General features: G+C 36.6%; 3 protein-coding genes across 3 annotated transcripts; all 3 read right to left on the bottom strand.

Annotated features, from left to right (window-relative positions):
• Positions 1-932: 932 nt before the first annotated feature.
• LOC120770984 (UDP-glycosyltransferase UGT5-like) lies at positions 933-3008 on the bottom strand. The gene is made up of 5 exons (XM_040098726.1): positions 2856-3008; positions 2598-2694; positions 2020-2481; positions 1424-1902; positions 933-1356 (listed from the first exon to the last, which is right to left on the bottom strand). Exons 1-5 carry the CDS (start codon positions 2976-2978, stop codon positions 964-966), a joined length of 1554 nt encoding a protein of 517 aa, XP_039954660.1. The 5' UTR covers positions 2979-3008; the 3' UTR covers positions 933-963.
• Positions 3009-8228: 5220 nt separating this feature from the next.
• LOC120770983 (UDP-glucosyltransferase 2-like) lies at positions 8229-14956 on the bottom strand. Its single transcript, XM_040098725.1, has 6 exons — positions 14924-14956; positions 10211-10375; positions 9958-10054; positions 9375-9836; positions 8767-9245; positions 8229-8699 (listed from the first exon to the last, which is right to left on the bottom strand). Exons 1-6 carry the CDS (start codon positions 14924-14926, stop codon positions 8307-8309), a joined length of 1599 nt encoding a protein of 532 aa, XP_039954659.1. The 5' UTR covers positions 14927-14956; the 3' UTR covers positions 8229-8306.
• Positions 14957-17859: 2903 nt separating this feature from the next.
• LOC120771684 (UDP-glucosyltransferase 2-like) lies at positions 17860-24708 on the bottom strand. Its single transcript, XM_040099815.1, has 6 exons — positions 24539-24708; positions 19731-19892; positions 19533-19629; positions 18998-19456; positions 18456-18934; positions 17860-18389 (listed from the first exon to the last, which is right to left on the bottom strand). The coding sequence occupies exons 1-6, from the start codon at positions 24539-24541 to the stop codon at positions 17997-17999; spliced, it is 1593 nt and encodes a 530-aa protein (XP_039955749.1). The 5' UTR covers positions 24542-24708; the 3' UTR covers positions 17860-17996.
• Positions 24709-27379: the final 2671 nt, after the last annotated feature.

Here is a 27379-nt window from a genome sequence, read left to right as displayed (position 1 = left end):
GTGAGTGCTTACCCAGCGGGTTACCATACTGTCCCTAGCGAACGCCAAACTAGCTATTAACCTGGCTACTTACTTGAGTGAAAGTAGATAAAATCGGTTGATAACACCTCTTACTCCCCAAATAACGGTACGGTTCAAAACTACTAAAGCGCAATAAATCAATAACTAAAGACGCCAGCGACGTTGAAATTTGCCTCCGAGATCGCTTAGGAAAGCTTTATGGGAGCCGGTGTGAAAATTGATCAGAGAGAGTGGCACCGCCCACTTTTTGGTGAAATCACATATGATTTCGACTAAGTTTCACATTCTTCTTATATCACCATGTCACAGTGCGAAAATAGGCAAAGTCGGACTACAACCACGCCTTCTCATATAATACAATTTTAAATTCCATTTGATTGTTTGATTTGTCAGTGTTCAAATCAGTTAGTAATTAATATAACGGGTTACAAATTTACAGAATTAATAGCATTAGAGTATGCCACCTTGCAGCCAAAAATTGCCCAAATCCAACCGAAACTGTTGAAGCCCTCAAATACCGAAAATGTGGACTACAGTAGCTGTAGCTGACATCTGACCGGAAATATCAGTCAGTGTTGTCAAATTTACGATCTTTCGGGTTACTTTGTACCGCATATATCGACCAATATTTGAGTAATCTCTATGAAAATGAGAGAGCGTGTTTGACTAATAACAGTGTATCTTTGTGCCTAAATCAAATAAAATTGAGCAAAAATTTGACATAACGCCAGAAAATTAAATTCAATATTTTATATGAAATTCTAATTTATTGACAAACAGTTATTCTAGCTCAACTTTATTTACAAAATTCTCTTAAGTGCTCTTTAAGTGAAATATACTTAATGCTAACAAAGCAATAAACAAAACAATTTTACACTCTATAAAAAGTCAATTATAAATAGTTACTAAAATTAAATACAAAACCTTACTAGACACACATTACTAAAGCAGTTTTTTCTTTTGTTGTTTACTACCAAGACCCCTTAGGGGACAACGCGCTGATAAAAATGCAATGCTCAGCAACAATAATGCCACAGCCAAACAGAGAGCAACCACGTCCAGCAAATAGAATTGATACCACTTCAAGTCCAAGCCGGCAGCGCGCAGATGCCGTGCGCCCTTGTGACGTACGACGTAATCGATCCAGTAGAGCGCAGTCTCACGTGCGCTCATTTTACGATCGTGGAAGATGTTTGATATCCTTCTAATGTTGTCACGATATGTGTTGTTGTGGAGCAATTGCTGCAGACCGGCCTGCAGAGACTCACGCGTGAGCGTGTGAAAGTCCAGTGTTACAGCGTAGCCGCCCAGCTCCGCCTTCTTCAAATTGAGGTGCTGCAGATGAGTCGAATATATATTTTTAAGTTCAGAAAAATTTATAAAATTATTATTTTTCAATTACCTGATCGAGGTAGAAGGGCATACCCAGCATAGGCACCGCGTAGTGCACACCCTCCTGTGTGCCCAGTAAGCCGCCATGCGTGATGAAGACACGCACATTAGGATGTGCCAGTATGTCACTCTGTGGCATCCACTTTTTCACCATAACATTCGGTGGCAAATTTGTGATGCTCTCATTCTCGAACTTCCACAGCACACGCTGTTGCAAGCTGCAGAAGACATCGAGGAAGAGACGCAATTTCTCAGCCGGCATATCCTTACTCTCCACTTGACTGCCCAAGCTGAAGTAGATGGCGCCATGCTCAGCTTCATCTAAAAAGCTCTGCAACTCAGCGGGTAGGGCTTTGGGTGGATAAATATGCATGCCACCCACATTGATCATATTGTCCATGGTTGGACTGGCAGTTGATAACGGTGTATAGTTGTTGATCAGTATGGCGCTGAGATTCTTATCCATGGCGGAGGCGCTGGGAAACTTAACTGAGAAAAACGTGGAGAGAATTAAAGATTTTTTTTTTATCAATCTTCGTTTATTGGTAGAAATAAGACATAATTCGACCATTCTACTTAACCCAACCTAACCAAACTTTTACTCACTTGGCAAATGTCCAAAGTACTTCGCGATCAACGCATCCACCATCGGGAAGTATTTAAACTCGCGACTGTAATCGGTATTCAATATGTGATAAGCATTCTGCAGACGCTGCCAGAAGCTCATGCGATCCGTGAGTGGCAGTGAGCCATGCGGCACATACGACCACGGCGTTACTACGCCAAACATTTGACTCATATAATGCTCCTTGGCGAAGGTGGCAGTGCTCACCACCGGCACATTGTAAATATGCGCCAAAGCGAGGAAGGCATCCTGATAGAACTGTGCGACCAGCAAGAGATCGTAGACATCGCGTGTTTGTTCGGCATTAATGATCGCTTGCACCTTCGGCTGTTTGAGTGCGTGTTCGGTGCTGCCCAAGCAAATCGCTTGCATCATATTCGTAAATTCCGTTATGTCATTTTTTGACATATCGAACATGGTGTTGCTACCCGTGTCAACGTTGCCTAAGTGATAAAAATTAAATTAAATTAAAGTAAATTAAATTAAATTAATTAAATTAAACTAAATTAAATTATATTAATTTAAATAAATAAATTTCATTGCTATCCACTGCACTCACCATCCTTTCGATAATCGTAAACCGGTTCGATGAGTATCTCTGTATAATTGCTGCCCAGACGTAGTGGCGCCAGCGTGTAAGCCGTTATCATGGTTACCTGTGAGCATACAGAAAAAGCGTATACTATATGAGCATACATACATACATATATAAAAATATATATGAAGAATTTTTTGCAAGGAAAAATAAATTAATTTTGCTTTATTTTATTTGTGTTTGAAAAAAGCAAGCGTTGATTGACTCCCGCCGTCAACCTACCTCATGGCCATGCTTCACCAACTCGCTTATCAGCACGCGATGCATCATAAAGTGACTTTTGCCCGGATATACATACACCGCTAGTATTTTGGCGGCATCAATTGCGGGCGCTAAGACAATCATTAGTGTTGTTAATATTACTAAGCTGTTGAGAACTTTGAGTTCCTGAAATAGTTAAAAAAAATTTATTTAATACCTTAGAATAGAATTGGACATGGTAGCATATTCGTTTTCTCTAAAAAATTCTATAATTTATTGAAGTATTGATACCGGTTGAAGTACGGTGAAGAGGAGAGTAGACTATAGATTACAGATCGCTGTGAAAATTTCAATTAACTTCGGTACCAAATTTGACCCGGCGTGTGTTAGACATGTTTTCGAGACCTAAAGTTTGCGTGGCGACTTTTACCAGGGAAAAACATTCAGACAATGTGTTTGCTTGATATATTGTATATTTCAATTTCTAAGGAATCGTTGTAAAGCTAACAGAAGTGTTTCGTATAGCTTACTTTATCACGAACATAAGTATCTGAGTGGCACAAAGCATTCAGTGAAGGTTGCGTAGTTATTAAAACTTGTCCCATGCGAGTCTACAATATCCACCTCAACTAATGGCGATAACTTCGAAAAAGTTAAGGAAACAGTGCTTGAAAATCATCGTTTTAGCATCAGAGACACATTTTGGATAATTTCATAAAAAGGATACTTGACAACGCAGCTGAGGCCCTACACAAATCAATACTAGCGACGAGACGTGGATTAATGAATATTTTCGAGCGATTTTTTACAGCTTTCGCCGTGTATTAACTCATCACAAATGCATAGATGAACTTAATTCTTGACGATGAAGCCTCTTCAAGTGCCAGTGTTTATCAATGGTATGGTGAATTCAAACGAGATCGTAGATCACTTCAAGATTCATTCCGTGAAGCTCGTCTAAAATCAGTTGTTGTTCTGGAAACTATTGATGTTGAATTTAACGTAAAGACCAGTCAACTGCATGTTTCAAGATCGACTCATCTTTCAACAAAAGTAGTCCGCGCGCGAAGCATTTACAAGCAAATGGTTGCCTGTTATTTTGGAACAATTGGATATATCGCAACCGTACCGCTAAAACAACAACGCAGAACAGTAAGTTCTGAGTGGTTGGCAGTTTTCTTTCAAAAAACCAGGAAAACCATTAGAATGGAGATATCTCAATCAGAATGGCAAACGGGTGTCAAGAATCGGTCAAACGCATGCAAAAGTATATAAACCTTAATGGAGAATATTTTGAAAAACAATAAAGTGATTTTTGATAATAAAAAATTGATTTTGTTCTCTCATCCCGAAACATAAGAGACAACCTGCGTAATATTCTTATTTTCCCAAAAATAATTTTTTTTTTGAAAATTTGAATAAAGGAGAGAATTTTATGAAGCCAGTTTTGGATTTGTTTTAAGCTAATTATCATCCAAAAATCTGTTAAATCCTCTTCATCTTTAATCCACTGGACACTGACATATAGTGAATATAAGTTGATATTTTAGTTTGGTAATGACGAAAGCAGTCCCAAAATTGAGGTCAAAGTCAGGTGGCCACTATTTTGGTACGCATCGTGGCAAATGAAAACAAGAACATTAGGAAAAATAATGTATCCTTAATCTTTATATACAACGTTGTTTGTCCGCGATGGACTCCTAAATTACTGAACCGATTTTAGTAAAATGTAGCACACTCTGTCCAGTTTGAACCAACTTAGAAGATAGGATAATAAAAACAACTCATAAATAAAAAATACAGTGAAAGCTCTATTAAATGTACGCCCTATTAAGTGGACACCTCTCCATTAACCCTGCAATTGGCCGTTCCCACAATTTGTTGACATTTATTAAGTACAATCTATTAAGCGGACAACTCTCTCTCTCCCTCTGTTAACTGGACAGAAAGGCTGGTAACCAGACATTAAGAAAGCAGCCTTAAATTCGTTAATTTTTCCAATGAAATTTATTTGCATGAACATATTCAAAATTGAACCTCAAGTATGTATGTACAATCTCTTGGATTCTTTTTCGTAAATAAAATTTTCACTCCATTAAATAGTTAATTATATGAATAATAGGAATTATAAAATATATACCACAGCAACGAGTGACCGGATCCACTAGTAATATATAAACATCAGAAACTAATCAGACTGCCTTAGTATATATAATCGGAAAGTTGTAATTTAAACTAGATTTCACGATGGTAAAATATTTATATGCATCGATATAGATATGTAAGAAAACCAGGTAAATCACGATCCCTATATTCGACGTATTGGAGCTATAAGTAGCCAGGAATCAAATGCATGCATTTCTGCCTCAAATCTCATTATAGGACACACTTCTTTAGTTAGATCTTTTTAATTGTATGACATGCTATTTATCTGGATTTTTATATAAAAAATGCTCTCACTTTTTAAAAGGATTTTTATTAAAGTGTGTAAAGCGACTAAACTGCTAAGTACTTGTTTGCAATATTTCAAAGCACAGTTATTTCATATAAACACTCATATAAATATATGCAAGATAATTAAATAAAATATTTTATTTTTTTATTATTATTACAGCAAATATTTTCACACAAATTACCATTTTTTATATACATATATACGCAATCCTTTTTAATAATTATTTATTTATTTAATTTTTTTTATTATTATTATTTTATTTTTTTTTTCAAATAATTCTTTATTTCATCACAAATTTTAAAATTATTTCATTTATTTTTTGAGAATTTCCGCAATTATCTACCGTAAAAATTTGCTGCCGAACACATTTAGTGTGGATTTTGTACTGAAATGCTAATATAAAGCTTTCCAATTTTTAAGCATTTTTAATGATTTTATTTCATTGATAACTACACACATAACTGCATTTATGCAACCGTCGTGCTATCAGCGCACTCTGTAATTCATCGAGATAACTCAAATATTGGCCGATAAAAAAAATCGCAAGTCTTTGTATTAGGTATATGGGGGCTCAGGGAAGTATTGACCCGATTCAACCCATTTTTGATACACAGAATTACTATTGTCAGGAAAGGATTCTCTCTGATTTTCTATTGTATATCCCATACATTGACCGATTTTTTCGATCCAAAGTCAACTAATGATACTGGGGTCCACATATTCGGTAGCTAGGGGCTTGAACAGTTTTTGTTGGACATATTTCAAAGACATTATTAATGCAAAATTGTATACCGTTACATTAATTACTTCTTCATTTGTGTACTGAAAAGTGAGCGAATAAAATGGAATAAAATTGTGCTACATGGGAAGTGGGCGTGGCGTAATTCGGCAAATAAAATTGGTACCACTTCAAGGCCAGCCGGCAGCGCGCAAATGACGCGCGCCCTTGTGATGTATTACGTAATCGAACCAGTAGAGCACAGTCTCATGTGGATCGAGTTGTCAAGTAAGGTCCAAAAAATAGTGATAAACTTTATGAGTCTGATAGAAATTATTTGGGAAGTCAATTGAGTGCCATAATTGAAGTAGTTTGGTAGATAAAGCACAGTTAGAACGCTTATTAGCAACAATTTGAAGTAGAAACAAAACTATAATCGAATTAATAACCGTTTATAAGTGTCTGGTATTAATTACCATAAATCAGATAAGAGTACTCAGTACACAAAAAAAGAACACTTAAAACCCAATATTGGTATATGCTTCTTGTTCCTAGATGCAATAAATGCAGTCTCTGAAATTGAACCAGTTGAGTACCAGTTAATGAAGGCGTTGCAGCTCCAGCGGAAATATAACTTTAAAATTGCAGCAACAACAAAAAAAATAGGCTTAAACAATTTTTGTAGAATAAGTTAAGAACAGCAATTAAACATTGAAAAACAAAGTAAATATTTTGTAGTCGAAAAAGTATTTTCGTATTTTGTCATTAGATGTCGTTCAAGTCGTATATCTCCAGTGCTGCCAAACACATTGTGTCATGCCATTTAGTGGTAGAAAGGTGAGATTACGAGCTTCATTTAACTAAAAAAAAAAAAAATAGATTCGTGGAAGTTGAAAAAAGTTACAGCTGTTCAAAAATGAGTGAAAATAATGAAAAAATTCGCTATATTTTGAAATTTTTGTATAAAAGAGGGAAGAATGCCATGGAAGCCACCAATGAAATTTGTGAAGTTTACGGAGACGGTAAAACGGTTTTGAACCATATTAAAAAGGCTGGTTACAAAAAAAAAACTCCATGCTTTGGTAACACATGAATTGCCTGTGAAAAATTTAATGGACCGAATTGACATCTGCGATTCTTTGCTGCAACGAAATGAAATCGAACCATTTCTGAAGCGAATGGTAACAGGAGACGAAAAGTGAATCAAATACGACAATAATGTGCAAAAAACGACAATAATGTGCGAAAAGAATCATGGTCCAAGCGTGGTGAAGCTCAACAAATGGTCGCAAAGCCAGGATCGACGCCTCGATTGGTTATGCTGAGTATTTGGTGGGATCGGCAAAGAGTCATCCACTATGAGCTGCTCCAGTCTGGACGAACGATTGATTCTACATTTTACTGTCAACAGCTGATGAGATTGAAGCAAGCAATCGACATAAAACGGCCGGAACTGATCAACAGAAAAGGCTTCGTCTTCCATCAGGACAAAGATAGACCACACACATTTTTGATGACTCGGCAAAAACTGGGAGAGCTTAGCTGGGAAGTTTTGATGCATCCACTATATAGCCCTGACCTTGCACCATCAAATCATTTGTTTGGGTCAATGAAGACTTCCCTTAATGGCGTAAAGTTGGTTTCAACAAAAGCTTGTGAAAATTACTTCTCGTAGTTGGAATAATGACTCTAGCGGAAAAATGGCAAAAGTTGCTGGACTAAAGTGGGACATATTTAGTTCATTATAAAAATAAAAAAAAATAAGTTAAAAAAATATGAAAAGACTTTTCCGACTACCAAAATACCCCAATTTCTGGTTTGGGTTATGGAAACATTTTCCCGAAGTTGCCACTGTCGGAAAAAAAGCACTTTTTGTATAACTTTTTTCACAGTTTCGAATTTTTTAAGAATAGCCAAAACTGAAATTTAGATATATGGATAGTTCGAGACATAGACAAGTCCAAATATAGACTTAAAATTTTAAAAATTTCAAGTTAGTTGGTACGGTAGCACCTCAGAAATCGTGGGAATCGCTATGAAAACCTCAGTTTCGAGAAAAACGCTTTTAAAGTTTAGCAAATTAGCCGAACACGTCTGGATGCCAGGAAAGCAAAACACTTATGTTCTCTGAAAATAATTTGAAGTTTTAAAAATCTTCTAGTTGATTCTTGTAATTAAGCTTCAAGTTTAATATACTTATTTCTGACAAAACTTATACTAAAACATTTTTACACTTTATAAAACTTATATTGTGAATATTTGCTGAAATTAAATACTAAACCTTACTAGGAACACATTACTAAAGCAGTTTTTGCTTTTGTTTTTTACTACCAAGACTCCTTAGGAACCAATGCACCAGCACAAATGCAATGCTCAGCAACAATAATGTGACAGCCAAACAGAGAGCAACCACGTCCAGCAAATAGAATTGATACCACTTCAAGTCCAAGCCGGCAGCGCGCAGATGCCGTGCGCCCTTGTGACGTATGACGTAATCGATCCAGTAGAGCGCAGTCTCACGTGCGCTCATTGGGCGATCGTGGAAGATGTTTGATATCCTTCTAATATTGTTACGATATGTGTTGTTGTGGAGCAATTGCTGCAGACCGGCCTGCAGAGACTCACGCGTGAGCGTGTGAAAGTCCAGTGTTACAGCGTAGCCGCCCAGTTCCGCCTTCTTCAAATTGAGGTGCTGCAGATGAGCCGAAGATATATTTTTAAGTTCAGAAAAATTTATAAAATTATTATTTTTCAATTACCTGATCGCAGTAGAAGGGCATGCCCAGCATAGGCACCGCGTAGTGCACACCCTCCTGTGTGCCCAGTAAGCCGCCATGCGTGATGAAGACACGCACATTAGGATGTGCCAGTATGTCACTCTGTGGCATCCACTTTTTCACCATAACATTCGGTGGCAAGTTTGTGATGCTCTCATTCTCGAACTTCCACAGCACACGCTGTTGCAAGCTGCAGAAGACATCGAGGAAGAGACGCAATTTCTCAGCCGGCATATCCTTACTCTCCACTTGACTGCCCAAGCTGAAGTAGATGGCGCCATGCTCAGCTTCGTCTAAAAAGCTCTGCAACTCAGCGGGTAGGGCTTTGGGTGGATAAATATGCATGCCGCCCACATTGATCATATTGTCCATAGTTGGACTGGCAGTTGATAACGGTGTATAGTTGTTGATCAGTATGGCGCTGAGATTCTTATCCATGGCGGAGGCGCTGGGGAATTTAACTGAGAAAAACGTGAGGAAAATCAGGAAATTGTTTTTTCTTTTTAATCAATCTTCGTTTATTGGTAGAATCAAGATATAATTCGACCATTCTACTTAACCTAACCTAACCTAACCAAACTTTTACTCACTTGGCAAATGTCCAAAATACTTCGCGATCAACGCATCCACCATCGGGAAGTATTTAAACTCGCGACTGTAGTCAGTATTCAGTATGTGGTAAGCATTCTGCAGACGCTGCCAGAAGCTCATGCGATCCGTGAGTGGCAGTGATCCATGCGGCACATACGACCACGGCGTTATTACACCGAACTTCTGACTCATATAATGCTCCTTGGCGAAGGTGGCAGTGCTCACCACCGGCACATTGTAAATATGCGCCAAAGCGAGGAAGGCGTCTTGATAGAACTGTTCGACCAGCAAGAGATCGTAGACATCGCGTGTTTGCTCGGCATTAATGATCGCTTGCACCTTCGGCTGTTTGAGCGCGTGTTCGGTGCTGCCCATACAAATCGCTTTCATCATATTCATAAAGTCCGTTATATCATTGTTTGACATATCGAATATTGTGTTGCTGCCGGTATCAACGTGGCCTAAGTGATAAAAATTTAATTAAATTAAATTAAATTAAATTAAGTTAAATTAATTAAATTAAACTAAATTAAATTATATTAATTTAACAAAATAAATTTCATTGCTATCCACTGCACTCACCATCCTTTCGATAATCGTAAACCGGTTCGATGAGTATCTCTGTATAATTGCTGCCCAGACGTAGCGGCGCCAGCGTGTAAGCCGTTATCATGGTTACCTGTGCGCATACAGAAAAAGCGTATACTATATGAGCATACATATGTACACATAGATATATACATATATGAAGTATTATTTTGCAACGAAAAGTAAATTTATTTTATTTTTGTGTGTGAAAAAAGTAAGCGATGATTGATTCTCGCCGTTAACCTACCTCATGGCCATGCTTCACCAACTCGCTTATCAGCACGCGATGCATCATAAAGTGACTTTTGCCCGGATATACATATACCGCTAGTATTTTGGCGGCTTCAATGGCGGGCGCTAAGACAATCATTAGTGTTGTTAGTATTACTAAGCTGTTGAGAACTTTGAGTTCCTGAAATAATTTACAAATTTTAATTAATACCGAGCAAACAGGTAACGAATTTTATAAACAACAAATAAGTAATATTCACGCATATTTACTATATACATTTCCTTTATATAAAAATGGTAAAAAAAAAATTTTGAAGATAAAGTGAAAGCAAGTTTAGTTCCAGTAGCTTCGAAGACAGTTTGATAACTCTGTGTTTGTTTTTTTTTATATCAAGCCTGTGGTGATTTGAAATAAAACACTGCAGTTTACAATAATAATTCTATGATATTTTGGTTTTTAAGCGAGTCCAAAGAGCTAAATGTCTTATTAGTAAGTTTACTACAATGAAAAAATATTAAGTAATATTAGTGAATTTACAATTGGGATTTTTTGACATTCCATTTCTAACTCCATCACAGAGTGTGATTCTTCAGAAAGAATCGATGGATCTGGCAAATGCATCAACTATGATACATACGCTGCTTGTAACGTTTCAAAATCAAAGACAATAAACTGAGAAACATTTTTGATCCATTTATTCAGACACGAAAAAAATGCGGAATTGAAAGTTGACGAAGAAAAAGAATCTCAGGCCGACAAACAAAGCGCTAGAATTTCTGCGTGAGAAGTTGCGTGAGTCTCAGTGAACATTCCACTGTTGTATACAATCGGCGAAGATTCGAAGGTGCACTTTTCTAGAGAAGTATTGGATGGATTTCAATTGAGTTTGCTGCTTCCAGAAGAAGTATGTACTTTGAAAACCGAAGAAATAGAAAATCTTATTGACTTGATAGATTCAAAGGCCTTTTGGATAATGACAACATGATGCGACGTTTAAAGCTCAAAGGTGAACTTGATCACTGACAGTGCCATTTGGAGCAGAACTAAAAGTCAAAAAACAACAAGTTACCGACTACTGCATTGGAAACATTGAAGAATAGCGTTGTAGACCTATACCACATAATTCATAGTTTCTTTCCCATATATGTATATGTGACGAAAGTGAAATTTGAACGTTCTTTTTCGACACTTTGTCGCATAAAACGTATCTGAAGACGAACATGCTTCGAGATCGATTCATCGGTCTGACGTTGCTGTGCACGCATCATGACATTGAAGTTACTGCAGAAGAAGTTCTCGAAATATTCTCAAAACTTGCCCCACATCGGTTTGTTTTGTGAAATTTTTCTATTCAATACATGAACTGATTACAGTATTATACATTGCAATAAAGTATGTCGCCCGCTTGTCTACGATTTATAATGTGTTTTTTTCTGTATAGCAGGATTCGATATTAGAAGCTCGATTTGAGATTTCTCCACCATAATATTAAACTGTATAAATACTACTATATTTAATATCTTCATGTTTCAAGTAAATTTTCATCTTGAGACCCATCATTCAATATTGCATAATATTCGACAGAATATATCACGTCCAGCACGCAGTGATGAACATATAGCAGCCGTAGCTGAGAGTATACACGAAAGTCGTGGAAAGTCGATTCGGTGCCTTTGGGGCAGATCGTAAATAGAAAGCGTACAAAATACACCTTTTGCAGGAACTGCAGCTGCCCGACGTTCCCAAGCGACATCACTTCGTTCTATGTGCTCTTGAAAAGTTCCAAGAAGATCCGACGCTTTCGAGCCAAATTTTGTTCAGCGATGAGACCCATTTCTGGCTCAATGGGTATGCAAATAAGTAAAATTGCCGCATTTGGGACGAAGAACAATCGGAAGAGTTTCAAGAGCTGTCATTTCATTCAGAAAAAACAATGGTTTGGTGTGGTTTGTTGGCCGGTGGAATCACCGGTCCATATTTCTTCAAAAATGATGCTGTTCTCATAACCATCAATGGAGGCCTTCATCGCTCCATGATAACCGACCATTTGATATCTGAAGACGGATGTGTGGTTTTACACTTATCGCAACAATCAATGGATTTAATGAGAAAACACTTTTGAGGGCAGATAGTTCCACGTAGTTGGTCGGTCGATTGACCACAAAGGTCGTTTAATATAACACCGTTAGACTTTTTTCGGTTGGGATGTGTGTTAAGCATAAAGTCTATGCCGACAATTCCGCTTCGATTCAGGCCTTGCAGTAAAATATCACGCATGTCATTCGGTATGTCAATTACCAGTCGAAATACTCAAACGACTCAAAGAAAATTGTAGTCAACGGATGGTTCATCTGAGACATGGCCGCGACCAACATTTGAAAGAGATCATTTTCAAAAAATAAATGCTAAAGAATATTCTTTCGAATGATGATAAAACTTCCCCATTAAATTTGAAGTTCCTGTGTTTTTTCTTGAAAAAAGTAGTGATCATCAAAATGGATCACCCTTTATTAATTATTTAAACTTTAGAAACTAAAAGTCTGTCCTGGTATTTATTAATAAATATGTACAAAAGTATTTTTGTTGAAAATTATTGAAACCGGTTTCGACAAACTAGCATTGCCATCGTCTAAGGTCAGTTGCTGTGACAAATGTTTCATAAATGCATTGTTGATAACCAAAGCTATAATTAAATCAAAATTTTTTATATTTTATGTGTGATTTTCATGTGTGTTGGTGCGCAATTATTGATTATTTCTTTGATTTTATAATGAGGCAAAGCTAATGTGCATCGTCTAGTCTAATCGTGCTGATTTACAAGCACATGTTGTAAGGTCCCCATAGAAATAGAGAGTGCGCATTAATAAAGCTTAAAATCACGAGTGTGTAGGTGTGTTTGTTTATTACGAAAATTGGCACATTAAATTAATCTTAAAGATTCAAGGGCAAAACCTTGACTATGTAACAATGGACCCAACGACAACGCAGTCGTGTGTGAGCGTGACGTCAATTTAATTTGTTTTATTTTAAAATTTGCGTAGAATTTTTTGCCTAGTATTAGAGTAGTGTATAGAACCATGCGGCTCAAGCCAAGCAGTTTTATGGGTATTGATGAGAGCGTCTTTCGCTCTCTCTTAAAACAAATACTTTTACTTTTCTCTCAAACTAATATCTTTGTTCGACGGTTGATCGCATATAAATGGTTTGTGCATTTATATTACCTGAACAATTTATAATCTTAAATGTTTTATGACGACCTGAATAGCCGAATAAGGTTAAATTGTTTGCTGTTAATTCCTTTTTATTCCTTATACAGCCGATGTACTAATAAGTTCTAAAAGATGCCATGATAATCGGTTCATATATTCGGAACGGAGGAAGATATGTAACTAGCCTTGAATGGGTAATGTGCATATTAAAGTGCTGAAACATAACATTGCTATACTTTTCAAAAATTATTGATGCTTTACCAAATCCACTGAGTTGCCTGGACAAGGCATTATTTGTTACCACTCGGGAGCACAAACGTCCTAAACATGGTCTAAGTACGGCCAACTGTGGTTTCGCGCTCCTGCAACGTTTTTTTCAACCGACCCACCACCCTTATGTTCAGAATGAATTAACTAAAATTACTTGGAAAAGCCCAACCCTTTGTTTATAAGGTTGGATCTTACATAGCAAGCATCTCTACATATAATGTTAAAAACCATCTAAGAATTTTTAAAAGCAGTGCAACAAATGTGGTTTTCCACCTAACCTGCTTGCAAATGTGGACACTAGGTATGAACATGAATCAAACTAGCTTTTTCGAATGAGTTTCACTGAATACAATTTTTAAAGATATCTATCTCCATTCCCGACAGTTGGATCTAAGTAACCCCAACGGACTGGATTTTTATCTACCAAAGACTGTCAACTTGGCACTATTCCTCGAAATCACTTCAAAAATATTTTATGCCGCTACAACAACAGCAAGAACAGGGATATCTAAGGCCAAACTACAGTTAAAACATCACATAACATGAAGGCTCGTTGAACGTAATCATCATGCTGTGGCCTTCTTATCCTTTCCTAAAATAATTAAAACTCTGTCTTCGAAACACAGCACTATAGAGCATGTATAATCAGTGCCAACCCAACAGGTCAGAATGTAAGATGTATCTTTGATGTAAGTCATACATTATTCTGCGATTCTGTCAGCTTGGTCACTTTCTACCAATGTCCGGCGACAAGAGGAGGTTAGGTGGCTTATGGCTTTTATAAGAACTAAGTGAGGGAAAAACGGAAAGTTGTAATTTAAACTAGATTTGATGATAGTAAAATGTTTACACTCGTCGATGTGGATATGTGAGAAAATCAGATGAATCACGACCCTTATATTCGGTATATTGGAACTAAAAGTAGTCAGAAATCAAATTCATGTATTTCTGCCTCAAATCTCATTATAGGACACACTTCTTTAGTCGATTCTTTTTAATTATCAGATGTGCTATTTGTCTCGATTTTTATTTCAAAAATGCTTTAACTTTAATTTTTAAAAAGATTTTTATGAAGGCGTGTTAAGCGCCTAAATTGCTAAATACTTGTTTGCAATAATTCTAAAGCACAGTTATTTCATATAAACACTCAAATATAAATAATATATGAAAGATAATAGATTTGAATATTTTATTTTTGTATTAATTATTTTTATTTAATTATTAATGCAAATATTTTCACATAAATTACCATTTTTTATAATAAACACAATTCGTTTTAATTATTATTGTTTTTAATTATATTTTAATTTTTTGTTTTTTACTTTTTTTTGTTAAATTTTTTTTTTTTAATAAAAATATATTTCTAGACAAATTTTAAAATAATTATTATTTTTTTATTTTTTTGTCAAATTTTTTTTTTATTTCATCACAAATTTTAAAAAATTTAAAATGTTTGCTCGTTTATTTTTTGAGAATTCGCGCTATCATCCACCGTAACAAATTGCTGCTGAACACATTTAGTGTGGATTTTGTACTGAAATGTCAATACAACGCTTGCCAATTTTTAAGATTTGAACTTCAACGATTTCAATTCATTGATATCTACACACATAACTGCAATTATATAGCCGAGTAAGCGAGTGCGACTACTATATTTTCCAACAAACAAACGAGTATTTACTTGCACTTGCTTAGAATGTGTTCTATGTTTTGGACGAGTGCATGCAGCGAGCGAGTCGTCTGTCGTGCTATCAGCGCGCCGAGCATATGTATGTGTATGTGATAGCACATATACACTTTTTGTGTAATTATGTTTGATTATACTTCTATTTACCGTTATTTATTTTTTTATTTGTTATTTTTACAAAAAATCAAGGTGAAGGTTGAGCATTTTGTCACAAAGCGATTTGTATGCCGAGTCGCTGAACTTATCTGGAGCTTAGTACCGGCTTTTTTAGAAATCACACGCTGATTTACTGATTTGTAAAATGTCACAACGGTCGTGTTTATAATAATGCACTTAATTAATTACCTAAACAAATATTAGAAGGTAACGTTGGAGACCCCATAAAAAATATATGCACAAATAACAAGTAAAGAAGGGCTAAGCTCGGGTGCAACCAAACTTTTTCGACTCTAGCAACTTGCAGGACTCAAAGCCAGGGAAACAATTTAAAGTTTAAAATGTGAACTAGAGTATCGGAATCCAAGAAATTTTACAAATTCGACTTATAACTCACATACTGAAACATATTCGGCAAAAGGTTTGTTGGTAAACCGAAAATCATTGTATATAGTAGAAGGAACCATGTGCCAAATCTTGGAAAAGACCTCTAAAATGAGGATCGTAACACACCACCACTTTGTCGATTTCAAAGCTGCCTCTGAGAGCATGAAAGGAAGCTGCCTTTATGCCGCGATGTCTGAATTTGGTATCTCCGCAAAACTAATACGGCTGTGTAAACTGACGTTGAGCAACACCAAAAGCTCCGTCAGGATCGGGAAGGATCTCTCCGAGCCGTTCGATACCAAACGAGGTTTCAGACAAGGTGACTCTCTTTCGTGTAACTTCTTCAATCAAATCCTGGAGAAAATAATTCGAGCTGAGGTCTCTGAGATGGAGAAGGCACAATCTTCTCTAAAATAGTACAACTCCTGACGTACACTGATGACATCGATATCATTGGCCATAACAACCGCATCGTTAGTTCTGGTTTCCCCAAGTTGGTCAAAGGAGCGAAGCAAATGGATCTGGTAGTGAACGAGGGCAAGACGAAATATCTTCTGTCATCAAACAAATAGTCATCGGAATCCAACGCAACTGAGTAGGCAACTGAGAAGTAAAGTTCTCTCTCGACGAACAAAGATCACACAAGATCATTGGCAACGGCGAATGCCGCAGACGATGAAACAATGAGTTGTACGAGTTATACGACGACATTGACATTGTTCAACTTACGAGATATGACAATTAAGTAATGAGACTGATTCCATAAAAACCGTATATTTGAAAATTATTCTACAACTCTGCCATCCCCTTCAAAGTAATCCCCTTGGGCAGCTATACAGCGATTTCAGTGCGTTTTCCATGCTTCTTAACATTTCTGGAACGCTTCGATTGGGCTGTCCACGAGTACCCTCGTCACGGCCGCCTGGATGTCCATACACGACTAAGAGCACTATCACCATACACTCTTACAATTTTATCGAACGTTTCCGAAGCTGTTTCGCCCAATCTGGCGCAAAATTTTATAGCGAAGCGTTGCTCTTGATTTCGTTTTTCCATTCTCGTGACGAGCACTACAAACACACGTCTACTCAACTTGACACAGCAGGCGAACTAAACAAGCTAGAGCGATGGTACTTATATCAATGGAGAGGAGAGGGATGCCGGAAAAAGGGAAAGGAAATTTCAAGGTCACAGGTTTACCACAAGCGCGGCAATAAAATCAGTCTCATTATTTAATTGTCAAACCTCGTATTAAGAGACAGTGGCTAGGTCATGCCGTCCGAATGGATGTAAATACTCCAGCTCAGAGAATATTCGACGCAGTACCATTCGGAGGAAGCAGATGAAAAAGAGGACCTCCACTTCGTTGGAAAGACCAGGCGGAGAAGAACCTGGCTTCGCTTGGAATCTCTTTCGCCACCTTACAAGGAGAAGAAACGATTGACACGCTGTTTTTAACTCGGTTATAACCTCGTAAGCGCTTTCTACGCCAATAAAGAAGAAGAAATTCTGGTTAATTGAACTTAACATCAAATCGAAAGCAATCGAAGTAAGAAGGGCGAAAGTAACATATACTAGAGAGTAGTGTTGCCCTGAGCGAACATAATTCTTCACCTATTGAGCTAAGCTAGCCGCTTCCAGGCGAGTTCTTTCTTGAGACACTCCGATTATTGACAGTAAATGTTCGAATTAAGAGTTCAGCCGCAGAGCCTCATAACAGCAATTCATAGTTGGTGATTCCTTGCCAATCTCACTAAGAACAGAGCAAAACTTTTTCGACTTTGCCTATAAATTAAATTCCAAAATAGTTTGGAGAAATGTATACAAGTTCGGACTTTAGATTTTGGTCCGTATTTGGAACGCTTCCGATTACGTAGATGCGATTATTATAGTCGCAAGCAATTACATAACAATTTTCTATAGGAATGATTCAAGTGAGTTAAAGTATTCATCAATTCAAAGAGATTTCCTAATATTTACTCTTTACAAATTTTAATTTAGCGCAAATTGAGCCTTACATACAAACATATTAAAGAACTAATCACACATAACCACATAATTTTTCAAAACAACAACAATTCATAGCATTATACTAATTCACTTTCTGCTTGATCTGTTCACCGCTGATTCGCCGCAAGATCCAGCGCACCAACAGAACAAGCACTCCAAGAGCAACAGCGACGGCGGCTACGACCAGAGCGATCACGTCCAGCAAATAGAATTGGTACCACTTCAAGTCCAAGCCGGCAGCGCGCAAATGACGCGCACCCTTATGGCGTATTACGTAATCGATCCAGTAGAGCGCAGTCTCACGTGGACCCATGGGACGATCGTGGAAAATGCTCGAGAAGCGTTTGATATTGTCGCGATATGTGTTGTTGTGCACCAATTGTTGGAGGCCATTCTTTAGCTGCTCACTGGTGAGTGTATGGAAGTCCAGCATGATGGCATAACCATTGTGCTCGGCTTTTTTCAAATTGAGGTGCTGCGGGAGAGAATGGAATAAACTGTTAATTTCTTTTTTTAGAACTTAGATTTTATTTTATCTTACTTGATCGCAGTAGAAGGGCATACCAAGTATGGGCACGGCATGGTAGACAGCTTCCTGTGAGCCAAAGAGACCGCCGTGCGAAATGAAAACACGCACATTAGGATGTGCCAAGATATCACTCTGCGGCAGCCATTTCTTCACCATAACATTCGAAGGTAAATCCGGAAGGCTATCGTTTTCAAATTTCCACAGCACACGCTGATTCAGCTGAGCGAATACGTTGAGGAACAAGCGTAACTTCTCCACAGGCATATCTTTGCTCTGTACTTGACTGCCCAAACTGAAGTAGATGGCGCCATGTTCGGCCTCATCCAGGAACTGCTGCAAATCGCTGGGCAATGCTTTTGGCGGATAGATATGCATGCCACCGACATTGATCATGTTGTCCGTCGTGGGTCCAGCTGACGCCAAAGGCGTATAGTTGTTGATCAATATGGCTGAGAGATTTCTATTCATTTCGGAGGTGCTGGGGAATTTTACTGTTAAGTAGAATAAAAGTTGGTAAGAATTGTAGCTTATTTCAAGGTTTATCCAACACTTACTTGGCAAGTGTCCGAAGTATTTCTGCACCAGTACGTCCATTTTCGGAAAATACCTAAACTCGCGGTCCAAGTCCGTGCGCAATGAGGTGTACGTGTTGTAGACGCGTTCGAAAAAGCTCATATGTTCCGTTAGCGGTAGATAGCCGTGGGGCACGTATGACCACGGTTGTATAATGCCAAACATTTCACTCATAAATGTTTGTTGTGCAAATGTGGCCACACTTATAACGGGTATATTGTAGACATGTGCCAAGGCCGAGAATGCATCCTGATAGAATTGTTCGACCAGCAGGAGATCATAGACACCCTGTGTTTCTTTGGCGTTGATGATCGCTTGTATTTTTGGCTGCTTGAGTGCATGCTCCGTCGTCGAGAGGCCGAGAAGTACAACCATATTCAGGAATATATCCAATTCATTGCGCATGTCATAGATCGTTTTGCCGCCGAATGTGTTGTGTACTGGAAGTCAAGTATTATTTTAGTGTTAGTTTTTGGTTGTTACTTTATATATTAAGGATGTGTGATTTTCACTTACTTTCCGTCCAAAAGTCATAAACCGGCTCTATGAGTATCTCCGTGTAATTGGCGCCCATTTTTTTTGGTTCCAGCGTGAGTGCCGTTATCATGGTGACCTGAGAAATCGATTTGAAAGATAAGTAACAGTTTTTCATTGAAATTTGATATAAAATATACATATATAGTTATATGGTATACCATATTTGTCTGTACATACCTCATGTCCGTGCTTCAATAGCTCGCTTATCAGCACACGGTGCATCATGTAGTGGCTCTTGCCCGGAAATGAGTAAACGGCGAGTATTTTGGCGCCATCGGTTGCCGGCGCTTGTGCCGCCAGCACTGCCAGTGCCAGTAGACCGCAGAGCACTTGTTTATGCTTAAAAAACATTTTAGATTATTATATCACACGAAACAATAAATTTTTTTTACTAATATATTCTAGCTCAATAATCGTTTCAAAACTCCTGCAAACACTTCGATTGTTTGTCACCAAGCAACTAACGAAATGTGATTTAAAACCCGACTTATATAATATGGGAGTGTCACTTTATACCTGCGCTCAGAGTTTGTTGAATCTAAATATCCTTTGCTGGAAGGTCAGCTACATAATCAGCAACAGAAACAGACATTATTACTTTTACGCACAAAATTTTTTTCGGAAAAAATAAATAATAAATGTCCTTAAGATTTATTTTACTAGGTATACAAATGAATGTACTGAATTGCGTAATAGCTCACGGCACATCTTGAAAATTGCGCGAGCTACCTGGCTTTGGTTTAGTTGTAAGGCAGGTAGCGACTTATGAATAGAACAGCCAGTGGGTAAGTTCATTGTGAGATAAGCGCTCAGCATAGGATGACATATTTCTCCATCGCGCATGTGTACATTGTTGTTGCTTTCTATTTAAAATTTATCTTGCTAGGAGAGAGGAGAGAAAAAATTTTGCAAAACATTTTTATATAAGTAAAAAAAAAAGATACCACTGGAGATTAAGTGAGATTAAGCTACATGGCTTGTGTGTGTATTTTTTTTTGAACAAACTGCCAGTCATTCTATTATGTTCTAGATTACATACTACTTAAGGGTATATGCATTAGGGTGGGTCAAAAAAAAATATAAAATTTTGCCCGTGACTATTAAATGCTTATACTTGGAGAGACTTTTTAGAGTTGTCTAAGAACCTATTTTTCAAAGTACCAAGTTATAAAACAGCTTTCGTTTTGTACACTAATTATGATTATTTCAAATATCCTTCCCATAAAAAAATACTCCGGTCTTATTTTCAGTACAGTGTTCAGAAAAATCTAGAACTCAGCGTCGCTTGATGGCAGATATCTATATCTCTGAGACAAGGCTTAATTTGTAGATCCACGAATAAAATAACTTGATGTATCTCGATCAAAGCATCACCTTTTGCTAATGTTTTTTTAGTATCAAAGAGTGCTTAGCGTTTTTTTAAAGACTCCGTTTTTACTAAACAAAATAAAAATGATCAACTAATGATCAACACGTCAATAAAATAAAAGAATTGGTGCTTGAGAATGGATGATTAACAGTAAGAGATTTTGCTGGCAAAGTTGGAATATAGGAATCAGTGAAAATCATTTTGAAAGACCCTTTTGGGTTAAGTAAAGTGAAATTAGTTCCAAAATCACTAAATTGTTTCAACAGCATCGCGTTAATGTGTGTAAAACAATGCTTTCCGACTACCAGGATGTGATAAAATATATTATTACGGGCTATGAATTTTGGATTTATTTATGCTTACGACACAAAAACAGACAATCCGTCGGCCGAATATCGTGGTAAAGGTGAGCCGAAGTCGATAAAACCACGTCAAATCTGGTCAAAATAGTAATGATTTTTCAGCTTCAGTTTTCTTCGATTATCGAGGTGTGGTGCACTCCGAATTTCTTCCGACCGGCCAAACTGGAATATGAGCCGACAACTCCTGGTTTTTGCACCACATTGATTCTTCGTTAGTATTCGCCTCAGCGAAACTCAAAAAAACACTCCGGGGAAACCGTTTTCAGGCAATTGAAGATATTAAACGTGTATCGTTACGCTCATTGAGGGCTATTCCGGAAATTGACGTTAGAAAATGTTTCGAGAATTAGAAAAGACGTTAGGGTTTTACTTTCAAGGGAACGACATAAATTTCGAAAACTAAATTAAAAATTTCAAAATTATGAGGAACGTCTTAAAATTTTTTTTGCTCATAGTGATACATATGTTTTTTTACATCGAAAACATACCACAAAAGTATTCTAGCGACAACTACAGTTTTTGTTAAATATGTGGATATGTATCTTTTATAACTCAGGGTAGTAATTTCTCGTCATTAATTTAATGGTGCTATTTAGACTATTTTAGATTTCCTTTGTGGGAATCGAAGTAAATTCTGAATTCTACATAAATGCTGTGCAATGCTATTAAGTTGGTCTAAACAGAAACCCAGACATATGTCAATTGTTATATCAATGATTTGGACCGAAACCAAAGGCTCCAGTAAGTGGGTGATGTTTTTGTTTGGCTCAATCCAAACGCATTACCACCTAGTCCAAACACACTGTTGAGTAACCAAACTTGTATTCGGCCAACAGACCCATGCTACATAGTACGAACTGACGCACATATGTAGGAGCATTTTCCTACAAAAGCCGGACAAAAGTGAAAATTACAAACTCCAGCGATGCTACTCAAAATTGATTTTTTTAGTACCTAAATAATCGTACTACAATAAACCGATTAAATTATTGCCCTTCAGTCCGCTATATTGCCACACAAGTAGTCGGAACCTAGATCAGTACGCACTTCCTTATTCGCGATACTCTCAATTGTTTTCGAAATTGCAAGTTATTTTTGTCTTGCGTGAAGTGAATTCTGGAAAATATATTTAATGGATTCTGGATAACATGGTATGTACATATTTAATATTAATAATATAAAGACTAATTGATTTAATGTATTATTTGGTTTTTTCGGGAAAACAATGAATCATCAAAAGCACTAAACGAATTTTTTGAATTTTTTAGAAATTAGTGTTTTTGTTATAGTATATAGTGTATATTCGCTTTACTAACCTACAAGGTTTCTACTTAACATATAAGCTTAAACATTTCCCCCCTATTATAGTATTTTTTTGTGAGTGAGAATCAAGGCGAGAGGTTCCATTAGTAAATTTCTTTAATGAAGACCCGCTATCAAGGGAAGTGGAGTGCAAGAATGCAAGCAAATTATTATTAGAGTTATAAAAATTACCTCGAAATCGATTTTTTCATACTTCGTTGAGTTATAGCTCTAGAAATAACGCACTATCAATCTCTCAAATCTATCCATCAATATTTCAAATATCTTTTGTGTTCAGCCTTCTAAGCTGCAGAGATCGCTCGAATAATATTTAATTAATTTATTTTTTCAAACTGTGTAACCTTAAAATAGGTAAAAATGTATCCTTAAATGCAGTAGTTTATTTTTCACTTCCAAAAATTACGTATTTTAGCATATCACACTAGAGGGCACCCCTACACACCTCTTAACAAATTTACTGGTCTTATCAGACTGCACTCGTAGTATTTGGTACGTTTGTTGAGTAGTTGCCATGCCAGTAGGTAGAAATGTTATGCGATTGAAGATTGATTAATATTTACTAAATACCCATTGATTTCTTTAATCTACATATTTACTTAGATATGGTGTAATGAGAAATTTATTTGTTCTGACACATTTAATAGGCCAGGCGCGTGGCTAATTTTTCATCGAGTGTCTAAGCTATTAAGAATAAATAATTTTTGCAAACAACTGATAAAGCGAATATTTATGTACTATATATTATTACATATATGTTACCATACACACAGACCTTCAGGCAAAATACAAAACTAGCTACGCAAATGTTTCGAAATCAACTAGTAATGGAAGCAGCCTGGAGCGAACAGCAAATTGCCATGCAAAAAATTTAAGTACACGCTTAGGTAGCAAATAACTTCAAGCACTTTAAATATTCCACAATTATACTGCCGTTATTAGCTGCAGTGAGATGTATTTGATAGCAAAGCCAAAGATCCAAAAGTACTGATAAATGGCATGAGTCTGCCAAAATTATTTGGGAAGTCAAGTGAACGCCATAACTGAAGTACTTTGGTAGACAAAGCGCAGTTAAAACCATTATTATTAGCAACAATTTGAAGTGCAAACAAAAAGATAACCAAAATAATAAATGTTTGCAAGTGCCTGGTATTAATAACCATAAATCAGATAAGAGTACCCAGTGCACCAAAATAAACACCTAAAACCCAATTTCGGTTTACGCATTTTTGAAGAGATATTATAAAAGGCTTCAGCGCTAATCACAAGGTCTTGCTGTTGCTTTGAGAGAATTTATCTTTTAATCACTCACAAAATATTATGTTTCGTATATCTTCAGTTTGTCGAAATGTTTAACCTTCATGCAGTAGACTATGTTACTTAGAGCAGATCACGCATTTCACGCATGCTTCGATGTGATTAGATGCGAGAAAGAGGCCGCTTAAAAAAAATGAGGTGCTGATTATAACGAAATCAGTTTTTTTAGCGTCTTAACTTTCTTTCATGTATTCGATATGAAGAAAGGTAATTAGGAAGCATAATAAATTTGTGCACGGTGATCTTTTAATTTTCAGTCGATGGATCTAATTTTGTAATGCTTGTTTTTTGTATCCCACAATTTTTCAGGCTTATTCACCAAGCGATTTTTTAACAAAAAATGCAGCAAAGAATTTTTTTTTTTTTCAAAAATAAAAAAAAATCTTAAAAAAATCATATATTTTTAAAGAAAACCATTATTACACTGCCATATTTTTTTAGTTAAAATTAAAATGACTTAATAACAGCATACACTCTTTGTACTGAAGGCGTCCTTAAAGCCACTTTTATTCTAAATCAGTTCAAAAACACTTTCTTGTCAACCACTGTAATTATTTTCCGTTAAAATTTTCTTTTCTTTCATTTCAAATCACACACTTTTTGCACACAGTGTTTACCATTTTAGCTTTCAAGTTCTAGTCTTCTAAATCCTTTGTCGCAATTATTTTCGTCTATTATTTGGTTCCGCTTCTGCTACTATTTATTCATCTACTATTTACTATTTCTTGGCACCGGGTATTGGTCAAGCACAAGGCCACCTATCGCTAACAGCGCACGCCTGTTACTAAAATGATAACGCTTCGTTTGTTGGCACTGAACTCATAAACGTCTAAATTAATTTGCAACATTGCAATTGATAAACTATTTTTTTTTGTTTTGAGTGGCGACGTATGTATATTCGAAGTGTCGTCTGCTAGTAAGTGACGCCACTTATCTCGCCAGAGGATTGCCAGATTGAGTTGAAGTCATAGGTTTGGATTTTCCGTAACTATTTGAAATGTGTTTCATCTTTATGATAAGTATAATATGCTGATCGTTCCAGTCTTTATTTAAATTAGAGTAAAAATATGCAAAAAGTTCTGTTTTCGCTTGAGAATAAAAAAATCCAATTTTTTTTTTTGAAGACGAAAATTTTTCCGAATTTGATTCGAATAGCGCTCAATTTCTAATGCATATTTATAAAGGGAAATCCATTACGAGGTTCAGTACTTTTTTTGGGAAAAAACACAGAAACTTCAAATCTAATGGGAAATGTTTATTAGCATTCGAAAGAACATTCTTTGGCATTTATTTTTCAAAAATTATCTCTTTCATATATTGGCCGCGGCTACGTCTTGAGTCCAATTTTGCTCCAAGACCTAAATAAAAGTATTATTGTCCACATAGACTTTAGACCTTATATATCCCCACAGGAAAAAGTCTAACGATGTGATATCACACGTTATTTGTGGCCAATGGACCGGCCCAAAATGTGAAATTATCTGCTTACCAAAATGTTCTCTCAATAAATCGACTGATTGATTGATGGGATGTGTGGGAAGTGGGGTCATTTTGTTGAAACCAAATGTGGCCGAGCTTCAATTTTAGGCGTCAGTTGAAAACGATCGCCACTGACGGCACACAAACCACACCAAACCATTGTTTTTTCTGGATGAAATGGCAGCTCTTGAATCTCTTCAGGTTTCAGGTTCAGAAATGGGCCTCATCGCTGAAAAAGATTTGCACAAACTGTTTTCGGTAAGCTTTCAATTTAAGATCTCGATGTAAAATGCGGCAAGTCGTTTCATACGTCAGTCGGAGTTGCTGAGAACGGCGTCGAATCGATTCTCCACGGTCTTCGTGTACACTCTCTGCTACCACTGCTTTTTTTCGTTACTCCGTACTGGACGTGGTATATTCGTTCGAATATTACCCAATAATGTTTGCTGGGTCTCAAGATGGGTGAAGCGTTCGAAAGACATGCTTTAAAAAACGTTAATTTCATAATAGCGTAAGTCTTTCCATAATGAAATACCAACAATACTGAACAAAAATAACAAGACAGCTGAAAATGAACAACAAAGGAAGCCTTGTGTGATCGTCGTCTAACTCTGCTTAAAGCATTACCCAATTTTATTAGTCTACCGGCTTCAATTACTTACTGTGTATGAAAACTGATCATTTTCAACTTCTGCGTTTTTCATAACAGTCATAACAGATGGTTTCACTTTACATTAGAACACAGTCGTGAGCTTCCAATGCTTTAAATAGTAATGCTAAAGAAGACATTGATTATAAAAATCATATATTTCTACAAATATATTTTATTTTTCGATACACACCTGTTTTAATGACAACGAGAATCATTAGTTATCTGATTTTAGTTTAAATAACATTATGCTCTGAGAACGACATTTGTTTTACTTATTCCAAATCATAAAGAACATACAAGTAGGAATAAATAATAGTTTATTTTTTTACTTGAATATCATTATTATTGTTGTTATCATAACTCAAAATTCTACCTTTCACTGTCGAAAACATTTAAATTGAAAGCTCAAGCCAAATTTCACAGTTTTTATTTAATAACCCGCCCAATGTCGATTTCATCGATTACCTTCCGGTAACTGGATGTCCAAGTTCTGACAGGCCAACTCGCGAAAACAACGGAAATCATCGAATTCAAGCTTAATATAAGCGCTGTTTCGATGGGTTAGAAGTTAAACACTGCACAAAAAACTGTTTGAAACCATTTAAGTAAGGCTGGATACAAAAAGCACCTTCAGATATGGGTGCCACACGAGTTAACGCAAGAAACTCTAATGGATCGTTTGTCCATCTGCTAATCTTTGCTGAAACGCAACAAAATCGAATCATTTCTGAAGCGAATTTAATGAAATGTGGATCACTTACGACAACGCCGGTCTTAGTTGGATCGCGGTGAGCGATGAAAACTGTGTCCAAACCACGACTGATGTTTAAGAAGGCTTCGCTATGTGTTTGGTGGGATTGGCAGGGAATTATTTACTATTAGCTGCTACTCTACGGCCAAACGCTTAACGCTTTGGACCTATACTGTCAACAAGTGGATCATATAAGTGAAAGAAATCGCCAAAAATGCAAAATTCTGGCTAATACGAGGTGAAATATTTTTCAATAGTATACCGTCAGGCCACAAAGATCGTATCACATCGCATACACCATATCGTGCTGATCTGTCAAAAAATCTTTTCCTTTCCTTGACGAATTGTTTTGCTGGTAAAAGAGGATTTTAAGTAGCTCGGATATCGGTGTAATACACATACACTCTTTCAAACTTCCATTTCAGTTTTTACCAAATTTTTCTGATATCATTTTATTACTTTATTTTTATTTACTGTTAGATTAGTGCCAAATAATATAAACAAGGTGAGAATTATGATTAAAAGAATGTAATTTATGGTAACTCTATTTTCTCTTACAATCACTCGTTACATGAA

The sequence above is a fragment of the Bactrocera tryoni genome, chromosome 3, assembly GCF_016617805.1.
Source record: "Bactrocera tryoni isolate S06 chromosome 3, CSIRO_BtryS06_freeze2, whole genome shotgun sequence".
Classification (NCBI taxonomy): domain Eukaryota; kingdom Metazoa; phylum Arthropoda; class Insecta; order Diptera; family Tephritidae; genus Bactrocera; species Bactrocera tryoni.
The sequence above is the reverse complement of the archived record's forward strand: the minus strand, read 5'-3'. Positions and strand labels throughout refer to the sequence as shown.

What these genes read in the sequence shown, in the direction of transcription:
- LOC120770983 (XM_040098725.1), bottom strand. An exon ending in TGGTGAAGCATGGCCATGAG is followed by an intron (nt 10,055 to 10,210) that starts GTAGGTTAACGG and finishes GTATGCGCACAG; the next exon opens with GTAACCATGATAACGGCTTA. An exon ending in GTATTTTGGACATTTGCCAA is followed by an intron (nt 9,246 to 9,374) that starts GTGAGTAAAAGT and finishes CGTTTTTCTCAG; the next exon opens with TTAAATTCCCCAGCGCCTCC.
- LOC120771684 (XM_040099815.1), bottom strand. An exon ending in TTATGACTTTTGGACGGAAA is followed by an intron (nt 19,457 to 19,532) that starts GTAAGTGAAAAT and finishes CTTGACTTCCAG; the next exon opens with TACACAACACATTCGGCGGC. An exon ending in ATACTTCGGACACTTGCCAA is followed by an intron (nt 18,935 to 18,997) that starts GTAAGTGTTGGA and finishes TCTACTTAACAG; the next exon opens with TAAAATTCCCCAGCACCTCC.
- LOC120770984 (XM_040098726.1), bottom strand. Translation starts at nt 2,978, where the DNA reads ATGATTGTCTTAGCGCCCGCAATTGATGCCGCCAAAATACTAGCGGTG. An exon ending in TGGTGAAGCATGGCCATGAG is followed by an intron (nt 2,695 to 2,855) that starts GTAGGTTGACGG and finishes GTATGCTCACAG; the next exon opens with GTAACCATGATAACGGCTTA. An exon ending in GTACTTTGGACATTTGCCAA is followed by an intron (nt 1,903 to 2,019) that starts GTGAGTAAAAGT and finishes CGTTTTTCTCAG; the next exon opens with TTAAGTTTCCCAGCGCCTCC.